Source organism: Zalophus californianus, chromosome 12 (assembly GCF_009762305.2).
Source record: "Zalophus californianus isolate mZalCal1 chromosome 12, mZalCal1.pri.v2, whole genome shotgun sequence".
Classification (NCBI taxonomy): domain Eukaryota; kingdom Metazoa; phylum Chordata; class Mammalia; order Carnivora; family Otariidae; genus Zalophus; species Zalophus californianus.
This window is the reverse complement of record NC_045606.1, coordinates 33935580-33949544: the sequence shown is the minus strand read 5'-3', so window position 1 is coordinate 33949544 and position 13965 is coordinate 33935580. Positions and strand designations below refer to the sequence as shown.

The window sequence follows — 13965 nt, the reverse complement described above, 5'->3', positions numbered from 1 at the left end:
CTAATAATCCTTGCTGAAAGAATAACTGAAGGGGATAAAAAATATGTGATGCTTAGTGTAGGATAAAAACCACAAGCAAATTACCACTGTATTAGTACATTTGGACACATTTAGAAGATATTATAGTATAATTAAAATAATATTTTCAAGTATATATATTAATGGTTTGGAAATTGCTCCCAATTTAATGTGAAAATTGTTTTCAAAACAAAAACCTGACTTTGTTTTTCTAAAATTGACCTTAAGAATTATTTAACAGGGCACCTGGGTGCCTCAGCCAGTTAAGTGTCCGACTCGATTTTGGCTCAAGTCATGATCTCAGGGTCATGAGATAGAGCCCCCAGTCAGGCTCCCAGCTGAGTGTGGAACCTGCTTAGGATTCTCCCCCTCCCTCTGCCCTTCACCCCCGCTCCGCCCCCCGCCCTGCACTCATGCACACACTCTATCTTAAAAAGATAAACCAATTAGAAAATTACTATTTGATATTTTCAATATCCTTCAACCCAGCATGTCCTGCTTAGTTCTCTACAATGTTCATGTATCTGAGTTTATCATCATATATTAATCATGTATTAATTTTGCTAAAAGGCCATTTTAACATTATTACTCTGGTTAAAAAATTATATTATCTCCTTATTACTTCATAGATAAAATAAGATTAAAAAGTCCTCAGTCTATCAAAGTCCAGGCTCGAACACCCAGTCTCACCTTCCACCCGTACAGGACAGACTCCTATCGTCCCCATCTCACTTCTCTACCATTGCCTGATGTCTCCATCTCCCCTGTTCCACTTCAAGTCTTATTCTCTCTTCAATGCTTGACAAAAATTTTCTTAGCAATTTTCTCTTTAAACACCCACAGCCTTTATGCATAATCCTGTAATATCATGCATTTTTAGAATTCAAAAAGGTTAGTGCTGCAAGACAGTACTGAAATTATCTAGTTCAACTCCTCCCTTTACAGATGCCGAAACTGCACTCCAATTAGAAAGGGGGACTTATTCGGGGAAACAACAATTTAGGATTAGAACCTAGTATTTAACTCTTTGAGTTCAGTATTTTAACTAGTACAGGATCTGCCACTGTTACTGGGTCTCCCTTCTGCTGAACAACTGCTCAGCAATTATTCGTGACTTTATTCTTAAAGGTATGTCCTGCCTGCCCACCTTGATTGTCATCAGTTTCCCCAGGGCACACAATTCCTTTACATCTCCATTGTATCTAGTGCTGCGAAGTGAGTGCTGAAGAAGTATGCCAGAAACGACCTCAAGCAAATCCAGTAGTGGTACTGGGGATACAATCTGTGTTCCCAATATTTTGTCTTAACAGTGTGGCTCCTATATCCCATTGGATAGTAACAGCCATTAAAGATAATGACCACCAGCTTTCTCTTACTTTCCATATGGCTACTCTGGCCAGTCATGAAACCTCAGGGTTATCATTCGAGCTAAGATCCTGGAAATAGAGCCAGGATAGGGAAACAAGGGCTGGAACTGAGTCTGAAGACCACATTCCGAGACAGTTAGTCCTTTGCAAAACACAGAGGCTTAAGGAAGGATGACTCAAAAGCCAGGCTGAGTAATACCTTTCAAAGTTGCAAGTGGCTCTTTTCACTCACACACGTGCACACACACACACACACTCACACACACTCACACACACAAACACACACGTAAATTCTGAAGGACATATACATGAGGAAGAGGAACATTTTAACAACTGTATTAATCAAGTAATCAACAGGATAACAAACAACTGGTGGATGAAATTTCATTGCAAGCCCGAAGATCTAGAAAACAGGGAGAGGTGAGACCCTCAGGGTTATCAACATTCAAAGGCAGGGAAAACAAGGATGGCCCCACAACAAGCTCACGCCAGCTCCTCTGTCATGGCCGCGGGACACTGGGCCCCGAGCCACACAAACCCAGAAGCATCTGCCAAAGGTCTCAGGCAGCTTGCCAGCATTCTCTGCCATTTGTGCAGCTGTCGTGAAGGGAGAGAGACCCGTATTCCCAGGGTTCCACCAAGTGGATTTCTTTATCAATTCAGAACAATGTGATTAGAATACAAGTTTTTTTTATTAGTTCTGATTTTGTCACTCTGAATATATGTTTACCGGGATGAATACGTCTCCTGCTTATTTTTGCAACTAACAGAGGTGAATAGCATACCTCATGCCACACTAAGAAAGAGGTAATGCTGGAGAAATGAATATACATCACTCTTTTCACCTAACAGTGGAGTTATTGCTTAGACAAGTAGGTGCCCATTCACCTGGCAATTCCAAATGTCTTGAATATAATTTGTCAAACTTCCATCACTTTCCTTCCTTTCTTGCATATGAGTATCACAATTTCAAGGAAAATGACTTAGTGGCGAAATCTCAGATTGTAGCAGAGCCAGCTCACCTAATATACCAACACAGTTATTATGCTAAAGAAATAAGTTCAAAGCACTTGTTAAAAATGTGAACTGCTCCTTTCCACCAACTGAGGGAAAGAGAGAAAAAAAGAAAGAAAAAAATCTTCGGAAGAAAAATATAAGGGCTTTACTGACTGGTCTTTGTTGCCTTTCGTATTTGTTGTAAAGACTCAGTGTGTGGGAGTTAATTATATTAGTTACCTTGGGTAACAAGCTATTAATTTTGTTCTTCAAAGTTATTAACCACCTTTCTATACACAGTTCACAGGTGAATGAATGGACTTAATCCCTGTATTAAAATACAAAACAAACCAAATAATCCCATGTTTCATGACTTCTCAAAGTTGATTATCTCCTTGGCCAGATATACAACCGCCACTTTAGAAAAGGGTCTCTGGCAATTTATATGAGAAGCCCGTGAAAGGGGATTTAATCACACTTTAATAGTAATTCTGATTCAGACCAGACATAAAAGGTCACCAAGGAAAAGCATTTTTTCCCAGTGCTTTAACTATATTGGAGTAGTACAATTTCTTCTTCCGGTGACCACACAACTCCTGAGAGAGTCAGCTTGTCTGACTCTTTTTGCTTTATACTGCTTTTTGCAAATTTAAACAATTCGGTAGACAAAATAAGTATTTAAGATGATAACATTTACTGCCTCAAGTAGTCTGTAGATTCCTCTCTTTGTGGTCATGTCTCATTCTTCACAGTAAAACATATTACTATTTAATTCTAAAGCAGCAATTTTATATAGATAATGACCTTTATCTCCTAATTGCCAAAGGACATTTTACTTGTTAGAATCATTATGCACGTTTAAAAAAAAAAAAAACTACAGTAAATGAAGAAACTATTACCATCAATCAAGATATTTATCTGCATTTAAGGAGCTCTGTGCTCTAACAGGAGCAAACAGTAGTTTCATGTACCAATACTCCTATGGGAAATCTGCAATGATTTATTTCTTTGATTTATTAAAAGCCTACTTATAGCTCAAAGGTCTCTGAATACCCATAAAATTAGGAAATTATTACCCTAAAATTAAAAAAATAATAGGCAAATCTGCAAACAGGAAGCAATCCAACAAGATAGTACCTACTGGAAATCACTGCATTATAAAAATAATATGTAAAATGAAATCTTTGAACTACTGTTTAGCAATATACTATGCTTTTATGAAACTCATTTTTTGGTTCTATAGCTGTGGCATATATCTCATTTATATAGCCATTTCCTTTTCTTTTAAATTCATCTGGAAATAATGTATATATGAAGATATTTCTATATGATTCCCTTTTGAAGTTTTCTGATTTCAAATATAGTAAATCAGTGATGTTAGTATAAAAACCAGTAATTTAACAAGGTTATATAAGCATTATTCAATAATTATCGCAGAGTGAACCATTAGGTTGAAACTAAAGTTTAGGAAATTATTCTCAGAATACAATTAAGTGGTATTATTATTATAGTTGAGCTTCAAATAAATCAAAAGGCTAAATATTTGAAGACATGTTTTAGCATAAAAATCTATATGATGCAAACCACAGCCCATTAAAATTCCCTCTTCTGTTTTTTTCAATGACATAAAAATAAACAAGTTTATTATATTTTTAAGAAAATAGTTTTGGAAAGTTACTTAAAATAATTGAATGAAAATAAAAGCTTAAGTAGAATATAGGAAAAGAAAATATTTATAAAAACTGTACATTTATGCAAAGGACCATAAAATATTAATAAAGAAATATAATTTATTCTTAGATGGGAAAGCTCAATTTTATATATTTTCTTCCTAATATAATCTACAGGCTCAGTACAATCTCAATCAACTCAGTAAGAGGTTTTCTTAGGAACAGGGAGAAGGAAGTGTTTCATGACTTTATTTTCCACTGAGCAGAGAGCCTGACACGGGGCTCGATCCCAGGACCCTGCGATCACGACCTGAGCCGAAGGCAGACGCCCAACAACTGGAGTCACCCAGGCGCCCCGTGTTTCATGACTTTAGACGAAGGGATCAAAGTGTAAGAACAGTCAATAAATTTATGAAAATTAAATGTTATTGAATTAAGGACTTTGAATTCTAATAATTATTTTTAACTAAGAGGATTAGTATGCAAAGGATGTATCTGGCAGCACTTAATAATAGTTAAAAACTGTAAACAAACTATTAACATGGGGCTGATTAAGCAAATAACGTCTCATCCATGCAATGAAACACTCCTTTGTCATTAAGAATGAGAAGTTTCTGGATTCATTTTTCAATGAAAGGTGTTAATAACATATTTTTAAGTGAAAAAATAAAGTTATAAAAGGTATACAAAATATGATTCAATTTTTCTTAACGTGTATAGAAACGGAGGATATATGTAAAAACACTAAATGTGGTTTTCTCTGCTTACTAGGACAAAGGGTGATTTTTCAGCTTTTATCCTTTTTTTTTTTTAAAGATTTTATTTATTTATTTGACAGAGAGAGACACAGCGAGAAAGGGAACACAAGCAGGGGGAGTGGGAGAGGAAGAAGCAGACTTCCCGCTGAGCAGGGAGCCCGATGTGGCGCTCGATCCCAGGACCCTGGAACCATGACCTGAGCCGAAGGCAGCCGCTTAACGACTGAGTCACCCAGGTGCCCCAGCTTTTATCCTTTTTGACACTGGAAATTTTCTGTACAAAGACGCATTGTTTTTATAATCATAAGATATTGTTTTAACATTCAGTGTGGGAATTTATGGGTAAAAAATAATTCAGTAAAATTAAAAGGGAAGTGGATACAGACAGCTTCTGGGAGAAGAGATCAATATGGCAACATTTGGAAGAAGTTGTCCATCTGCTATGATTTACAGGGGCACTTGGGGTACAGGATACAGCATGGAAGAATCACATGTGCTTTGATTCTCTAGTTCCATTGTCCACTTTTTGTAATCATTTTACTGCTAATGTCCAGATGAACACAGTAGTGATGGAGAGTCTCAATTCGTATCAGTACACCCTCCTGGGACCTTATACTTAATATGAAAGCTGTATTTTAATGCTGCATTTGCATACCTAAAATACATGCTTATAGGATAAGTTTATCTCTTGCTATGGTCCATACTAAAATTTGCCCCAGTGAGTTCATATGGGAGTCTTATTAAAGAAGGGAAAAGTATGATAATGTGATTGACTGCTACAATGCATATAGTTTAAATCCTTTTACCGAAGACCTTAGTTTGTCTAGCTCTGATTCCATGTTTTAAAAAATAGGTGTATGTGAATATTAGCTAATGTGGAAGTTCTACTGAATAAAAATATTCAGTATAAAATGATTTGATAAAAATAATAACTTGTGGGATATTAACTATGTGCCAGGCATAGTTTTAAAAGCATTTTATGTGTATTAAGTCAATTATTCCTCAAAATAACCTATGAGATGGGTGCTGTTATTAGCCTTCATTTCTCCCAAGGGAAACTAAGGCTCAGATAATTAAGTCCCTTGTCCAAGGTGGCAGTGCAGGTGATAAACCCAGATTGTCTGGCACCAGAACACATTTTATTTTCTCTTCGTGCAGATTTTTAAAATGGAAATGCTTTTAATTTAGAATAGTTTAGATTGATAGAAAAGTTATGAAAAACAGTACAGAGAATTCCTGTATACCCCTCACCAGTTTCCTCTTTAAATCTTAAATGGTATATTTGTCACAACCAACTGTACACTGATACTTACTAACCTGCACACTTTACTCGGATGTCACTGGTTTTCCCTAATGTCCTTTTTCTGTCCCAGGATTCCATTCAGGATACCATATTACATTGAGTTGTCATGCTCCCTAGCCTCCTCTGGGCTATGACAATTTCTCAGACTTTCCTTGTTTTTGATGACCCTGACAGTTTTGAGGAGTACTAAGCAGTATTGTGTAGAATGTCCCTCAAGTTTGTGGGATTTTTTTTTTTGTGATTAGACTAGGGTTAGAGTTTTTGAGAGGAAGACCACAGAGACAGTGGCACATTATATCAAAGGTACAGGCTACCAACATGACTTACCTTTGATGATGCTAGCCTTGAAGACCTGCTGAGGTGGTTTGCCTGTTCTCCATTTTAAAGTTACCCTCCTTTTTCCAAGCTCTACTTGATGGAAAAAGTTACCAATCAAAGCCCACATTTAAGTGGGTGGGGATGGGAGGGAATTAAGCTCCACCCACTTAAAGGGGCAGGGGCATCCACATAAATTGTTTGACATTCTTCTGCGAGAGCCCTCATTATTAACCCACTATTCTACATTACAGCAGACATCCTATCATTTCCTACCATTCTGGCACCTTATTCGTGTACAGTAGTTTAAAAACACAATTTTAACTAATTTCCTGCATTTTCAAAGGTGCAAAAAATACATCAGAATTAAATATGACAACCAATAAATTTGTTTAAAATCATTTTCCACCAGCACTGTACAACTTGTCATGAAAGGATGAATTAGAAACCAATTTTTCTCAGGAGCACTCTGTAAAGAACTTACCAGAAATATTCGCTCCAGTTGATCCTGAATGTCTTTCATTCCTGGAAAAGCAGCAACCCCTTGGATCATTTCAACAAAGATGCAGCCGACTCCCCTAAAGAGAAAAGAAAAAAGAATTGTACAAAAGCTCCAATATTTCCTGGTAAATTAAATCTGGAATTAGGACGTCTACTCCTACAGAGGAGAAACAATGAATAAATGACATTCTTAATGAGTACCAAGGGCTGTGCCACATATATCTAGACCCTACTTCTTTCCTTTCCCTCTCTGTCTAGTGCCCTGAAAGGTCTCTAATAGATGCAGCTACACTGAGCTCAGAAAATGGTGGCAACCAATAAAATATAACACTTAGCAGCTCCACCTTACTTACAGGGAACAGTCAAGAAACTCTTTAGCCTGATCTAGAAAGCCTTCAGTCGTTTTCAAATACCCCTTTCCAACACCATTTCATGAATTCTTAATATATTGTCCTCTCAAGCAGCCCAGGAGTTCTCAAACCTCTCTTTGCATCAGAATCATCTGGGGGGAACTTTTAAAAACTGTGAATAATCTGAACACAAACCCCAGAGATCCTGTGTCAATCAGTCTAGGTTGGATCCCAGGTGTTGATTCAGGCTACTTGGTGATTCAGGGCAGCTACACTGAGGATTGCTGCTGAGCTGGACTGATCTGCCCATGGGCCAAGCATAAACCCATACAGCTTGACTCAAATTGCTTCACTACCTACAACTCCCTCCTTCTTCATTTATTTGCTCTTAACAGATAAATCCAACCCAATTTCTATAACCTAATTTAAATGCCATTTCTTCCACAAAGCCTTCTATGAGCATTCCAGCAGACATAATAGCTCTCTTTATGAGTTTATTTTATTAAGTTCTCATTCAATATATCAGCCATCTACTATGGTCAACTTCCCCTCCTAGCTCAGCAGGTCATGCTCACAGTCCTTGTCTAGCAAGGCAGTCCAGCAGATCAGGAGACTTGCTTCCCAGACCACAGAGGCCTGCACCTAACCCAGTGGGAACAACCAATCCATAGTATAGGCAGAGAGCCAATCAGATACTTCTGCTGGGACTTTAACAAACAATCACTTGGGAGAGGGATGGAAAGAAACTAGGATATGTTGATGGGATAAGTCACATTAATGACAGAGCACTAGGAAGGACAGTCTTTTTGCAGATGAAGTCCCCTGAACTGACCTGGTTCCCACCTTCCTAAGGCCTAGATATTCAGATAATCCATTGCTTTTGCTAGCACTCTCTACCTTCCAGCAATTCTCCAGGATGTGTGTGTGTGTATACATATATATATTAAATCGTTCTATAAGTGTGTGTGTGTGTGTGTGTGTGTGTGTGTGTGTATTAAATGGTTCTACCTTGAATGGGTTTCTGTTTCCTGAAAGCATTCTGATGAAATCATGAACATACTGGGATACTTCTTCAATTGTTGTACTCATATTCAAACTTAGGGTGAGCAAAACCCTTGTGCCTTTAACTTCTTTCAGATCCTTTAGAGGTTAAGGACAAGGGACTACATCTCTATAACTGCCCCACTTGTTTACACAGTTGTGTATAAACCATGTATTGAATTAAAGAAGTAATGCATTTGCAGAAATCTCTTCTCTATTACAGCACATAATTTCTACCCAAAATAAATACCAAAAGTAAAGAGAATCAAAATGACTAAAAATAAATAAATGCTACCTTATATATCATAAAAATAATTCCATTTAAATAACAAATCATTAACTTTAAAATCAGTGTGCTAGGCAGATTGGGTTTAACACAAGTTGTCTTCATTTAAGATTTGAGACACAACATACATTTTGACAATCATTTTATTAGCATACTAAAAATGCAATGATATTCTTATAAATATTGGGGCTTCAGATGCCTGGTTAGGTCTAAGACTTCAATTTAGGGTCTTTCCAAATTTTTATGCCATTAATTCTTTTCTAAGACTACTGACCTACATTTCTACTGTCTTTTTTTTTTTTTTCAAGATTTATTTATTTTAGAAAGAGAGAACACAAGCAGGAGGGGTAGAGGGAGAATGAGAAAGAATCCCAAGCAGAATTCTGAGTTGAGCACAGAGCCCGACATGGGGCTCCATTTCATGACCCGAGATCATGACCCAAGATCAGGACCTGAGCTGAAACCAAGAGTCACCCCTCAGGCGCCCCTCTATTGTCTTCTTATTTACGTATACATAAAGTATCTTGGATCTTCAATAGCTACCAACACCTTCCTTCCAACATTCAGGGTATACTCTCTATTCAGTGTCATTTGGCTGTCGTCCTTCCCAGCATAGGCTGCAACTCTGAGTGTGCAGACCCTCAGCAGAAGCCACAGCTGCCCCCACTGGGTACCCAGCAAGCTGACGGGTGAGGTAACCATTACACACACTTACAGAAATGCTGTTAGCACTACTTGTGCTTGGTCCAGATCATCTCCATAATACAATATTTAGAACAATTAAAAGATAAATCTATGCTGCAATTTTTCTCAGTTTGAGTACGACGACAGAGCATTTCCACAGGCTTTTATCTGCTCAGCTGGCTAAGGGACATGGACTTTCATTTCTAATGGATGTTTCTGATGACATCATTTTCCAAAGCTGTGTGAGGGTATACTAATAAAGCTGATAGAATTATACTTAAAGGATGTATAAAAGGTGATAGAATGCACAAGAAAATTAAAAAGCAGAAGTGTCAAACATATCAACATATTACAGCCTAGCAGAATACTTCATGATGGGAGCTGCCTTATTGCCACACAGCAATAAAAGCCCTTCAATTTAATATGAAGGGACTATTGCCTACTCCACTTTTTTTCCCCCTTGCTACCCTCTATTACTCTGCACTCCTAGCTCTTGATGGATTAAGTGGCCCTGTGGCTTACTGAGAAAGAATTCAATCACTTAAGTTCTATACTTATGATATATAATCTTATTTCAGGAAATGCCTCCTTTAATTTGTTTCTTTTGGCAATTTGAATAATTATGTAATTATCACCCACACAGTCTAAATTTTTCAAGAACAAGAACTGATCACAAAGCTTACAATTAAAGCTGTCCCAGGATGCGGTGTGTTCAAACTCTCACACACGATTAGTTACCTGGTAAGACGACGTATGAAACACCCACTCACGCCCATGTATCCTTCAGTTCTTCCAAACTCAAAACTGTCAAATTTAATTTATGCTGCAGATATGTGATTTCTTCACCACAATTCAAAGATTTTAAGCAGAATTGATAATTCTTTTTTTTAAATATTTATGTATTTATTTTAGAGTGAGAGAGCAGGGTGTGGGTGTGTAGTGGGGAGAGGGAGACGGAGAGAGAGAATCCCAAGCGCTTAACCGGCTGAGCCACCCAGGTGCCCCAGAACTGGTAATTCTTTGTAATTATGATTATGGAGGGACAACTTTTTAAGGTTGAAGGTCAAACAATTTGGGAGTTATTATTTTGAAAAAGTATACAAAATTGGGGTACCTGTGTGGCTCAGTTGGTTAAGTGGCTGACTCTTGATTTTGGCTCAGGTCATGATCTCAGGGTCCTGGGATTGAGCCCCATGTCGGGCTCTGTGCTCAGCGGGGAGTCTGCTGGAGATTCTCTCTCTATCCCTTTGCCCCTGCCCCCTGCTTGCGTGCACACTCTCCCTCTAAAATAAATAAATCTTTGAAAAAGTATACAAAATTATGAATAAAAATTGAGTACAAAAGTGAACCCAGAATGAGAAAATAAATCAAAAGAAATCATAAATTTTTAAAAGCTAACAGTACAAATAATATTAAATTCAGAAAAATAATGTAACATATTTATTAACTGACACACCTCTCTGATATTTTTCTTTCTACAATTCTGGCTGCATAATCTTTGATTACCTCTTCTATAAGAACTCTAGAATATTTTCTACAAAGAGAATACAGAGGTAACAGTCGTTCCTCTAGCATAATGATGACTTTCTTTTCTGATAGTCTAATAGAAAAGTTGTCTGTTCCTTCAGCTTCCCTTCTCCTGATTGATATAGTCATGTAAACTTTTAGGACTGTTGTCAATTTGGGGAACACTATCAAGTTTCCTTCAAGTATGTCTGTGTACTATAAACACAGTAATTCTAAAACATTCTTCACAATTCCCATGATAAATACCAAAGGAGCACAGGAGGACATGCACTTGTACTCCTGAAATCTAACGACACTAGGAAAGTGGAACGTGGTGCTTTATGGGGTGATGGCATGGGAGTGGGAATGGGGCATTCCAGAGAGAGAAAACAGGACCCTATACATGAGGAATCTTGGGAGAGCCAAATGCTGTTATGATGGCTGTGCTCAGAAAGTGGAAGAGAGAGTTAAAAAAAGAACAGAAGTCCATACATTAGGCTAAGTCTTTTCTTCCTACACTAGGTCTCAGCTTTTTTCTGTATCCTAGGACTCGATGATGGATGAAGCTCACCAACTGGACATACAGGTGAAAAACCCAGATTACAGATCAGGAGATAAAATAGTCTCGAGGACAGAAGCAATTACAACGATTGGTCGTAAAGCCACCTCATTCTTTCCCACTCATGGCAGCAAATGAATGAGACTAGCGGTAGTATCAGCCCTCTCTCTACTCGGGGGCCACACACTCAATAATATGCAGGGATCCACAGACTACAGACCAAATCCTGCCCAGTGCCTGTTTTTATAACCTATAAGCTAAGACTGGCTTTTACTTTTTTTTTAAAAGATTTTTTTTATTTATTTATTCGAGACACAGAGATAGAGAGAGAGCATTAGTAGGGGGAGAAGCAGAGGGAGGGGGAGAAGCAGGCTTCCCGCTGAGCAGGGAGCTCGATGCGGGGCTGGAACCCAGGACTCTGGGATCATGACCTGAGCCGAAGGCAGAGCTTAACCATCTGAGCCACCCAGGCACCCCTGGCTTTTACTTTCTTAAATGGTTGAAAACAAATGAAAGATGAATATTTGATGATATATGAACATTATATGAAATTCAAATTTCAGTGTTCATAAGTAAGATTTTATTAGAGCCCCGCCGCACATTCATTTATGTGTTGTCTATGCGGCTTTCTCATCCTCACAACAAAGCTGAATAGCTGCTTACAGAAACCATATGCTCTGAAAAGCCTGAAATGTGTACGATCTGGTCCTTTACAGACAAAGTTTGCCAAATCCTGATCTATGTTACACTTCACTTGCATAAAAGCATACTTGTAAATAGAAGAAATCACCTTCATCAGATACGGAGAGAAAATGAAAGAAACTGCGTAGTACGATGATTCGTTAATAAAGCACTAATAGAAATGGGCCCTCAGGAATGATCTGGCTTTTCACTATTTTCCTCAGCAGTTTCCCTGGGGTAGATATGCTTTAAAACTTGCCATGCATTTTGCCAAAAAACTAGTAGATTCTTAAAACTTGATTGAAGATGGATATTTTAATCTTACGGTGTTTTTTCTATCATAAAGTGTTTTTATTTTATTTTTTTAATATTTAAAGATTTTATTTATTTATTTGACAGAGAGAGAGGGCACAAGAAGGGGGAGTGGCAGGCCGAGGGAGAAGCAGGCTCCCCGTTGAGCAGGGAGCCCGATGCAGGGCTCCATCCCAGGACCCTGGGATCATGACCTGAGCCAAAGGCAGACGCTTAACGACTGAGCCACCCAGATGCCCCATCTTAAAGTATTTTTAACTGAGAAATAAACTGGGAGCAAATGTGTAGGGTGACTTTTAATAACAGTGCTTATACAACCACTTCTCTAAGGATTTCTTCTCAAGATAGAGGGTTTGGTATGGATGGGGTGGAAGGAGAATTTACTTTTATGAACTTTTTTCAGAAATTTTTGTCTTGTGTTTAGGCCGAAGTTTATTGTGTGGAAGTACTACCTTTTATTTTTATAAATATTAGGAAATTTCACCTGATAAATGAAAATTAATATAATATAATATAATATAATATAATAATATAAATATAAGCTTTCTGTGTTTGGAAAGGATTTCAAGTTATTTTCTTTCCATCTGCCCTCCCTCTATCCACATCTAACATCAGTGTCTCTGTGTTGATAAAAGGAGAGGAATTAGATTTTTAAAATTACAGCTTGAGCTTTTTTCTACCTTAAAACTAAGAATGGAGACCTGGGAGTGTGAAGTCCCCACATGCTTGCCAATTTCACATCACACCTCTACCCATGAGATTTCTTCTGTCCAGTCATGCTGCTCTGCTGTCTGTTCCCGAAACATGCCGCTCTCCTCCCCATTTCCAGGATCTGCGCATGCGCTGCTGTTCCTTCCTCCCAGAACACATTTCCCCTCACTCTGTGCGTGGGTAAGTGCTTCTTGTTAGTCTGCAGTCAGCTCCTTTTAGAAATGTCCTTCCCAGCCACCACATGTAAGGCGGGTTTCCCCTTACTGCCCAGGCTCCATGTTTCACCCTCCATTCCCTAGTCTGTTTCCTTCCTCACATTCAAAGGATATTCACTTGTCTTTGCTTTTTGGGGATGTGTTTCCGCTAGATGGAAGACCAAGATCAGGGGCAAAGTAGTGTTCATCATCTTGTTCCCAGGGCAGAGCAGAATGTCAGCACATAGTAAGGGCTCAAAGATATTTGATGACTGAATGAATCAAAAGCAATGTAAGCCTCCCTCCCTCTCCCCCTACTACCAAGTAAGAGCTGAGCAGAGCAGCCTGTTTTCAAAGAGTAGAGTATGGAGGCAGGGATAGGAGATGGACGATAACTTTACAATGGAGAAAGCTGGCAAACAGGACCTTAACTATATGATCAAAGTTAACCTCACCGGTGCTAAGTCATGTTGATAGCATGTACCCTTGATGTGATGTGATGAGAAGGTCCACTTCACCTCTGTCATCTTCCTCCCAAAACATCAGATGAACCCAACCTGAGGGACAGCCTACAAAATGCCTGACTGGTACTTCTCAAAACTGTCAAGGTCATGAAAAACAAAGAAAGTCTGAGAAACTATCATAACCCAGAGGAAACTAAGAACACATGACAACTACATGTAGTGTGCTGTCCTGGACGGGATCCTAAAACA

General features: G+C 38.3%; 1 protein-coding gene across 5 annotated transcripts in view; it reads right to left on the bottom strand.

The window, feature by feature from the left end:
- CDK14 (cyclin dependent kinase 14) overlaps nucleotides 1-13965 on the bottom strand; it is a 547481-nt gene that overhangs the window by 199940 nt on the left and 333576 nt on the right. For all 5 annotated transcript variants that reach the window (XR_003516423.2, XM_027573639.2, XM_027573640.2 and 2 more), the window contains one exon: nucleotides 6912-7005. Coding sequence is in view for 4 of the 5 variants with exons in the window: in XM_027573639.2 (XP_027429440.1) it covers nucleotides 6912-7005 (94 nt within the window). In the remaining variant the exon portion in view is untranslated. The remainder of the gene's footprint in view (nucleotides 1-6911; nucleotides 7006-13965) is intronic.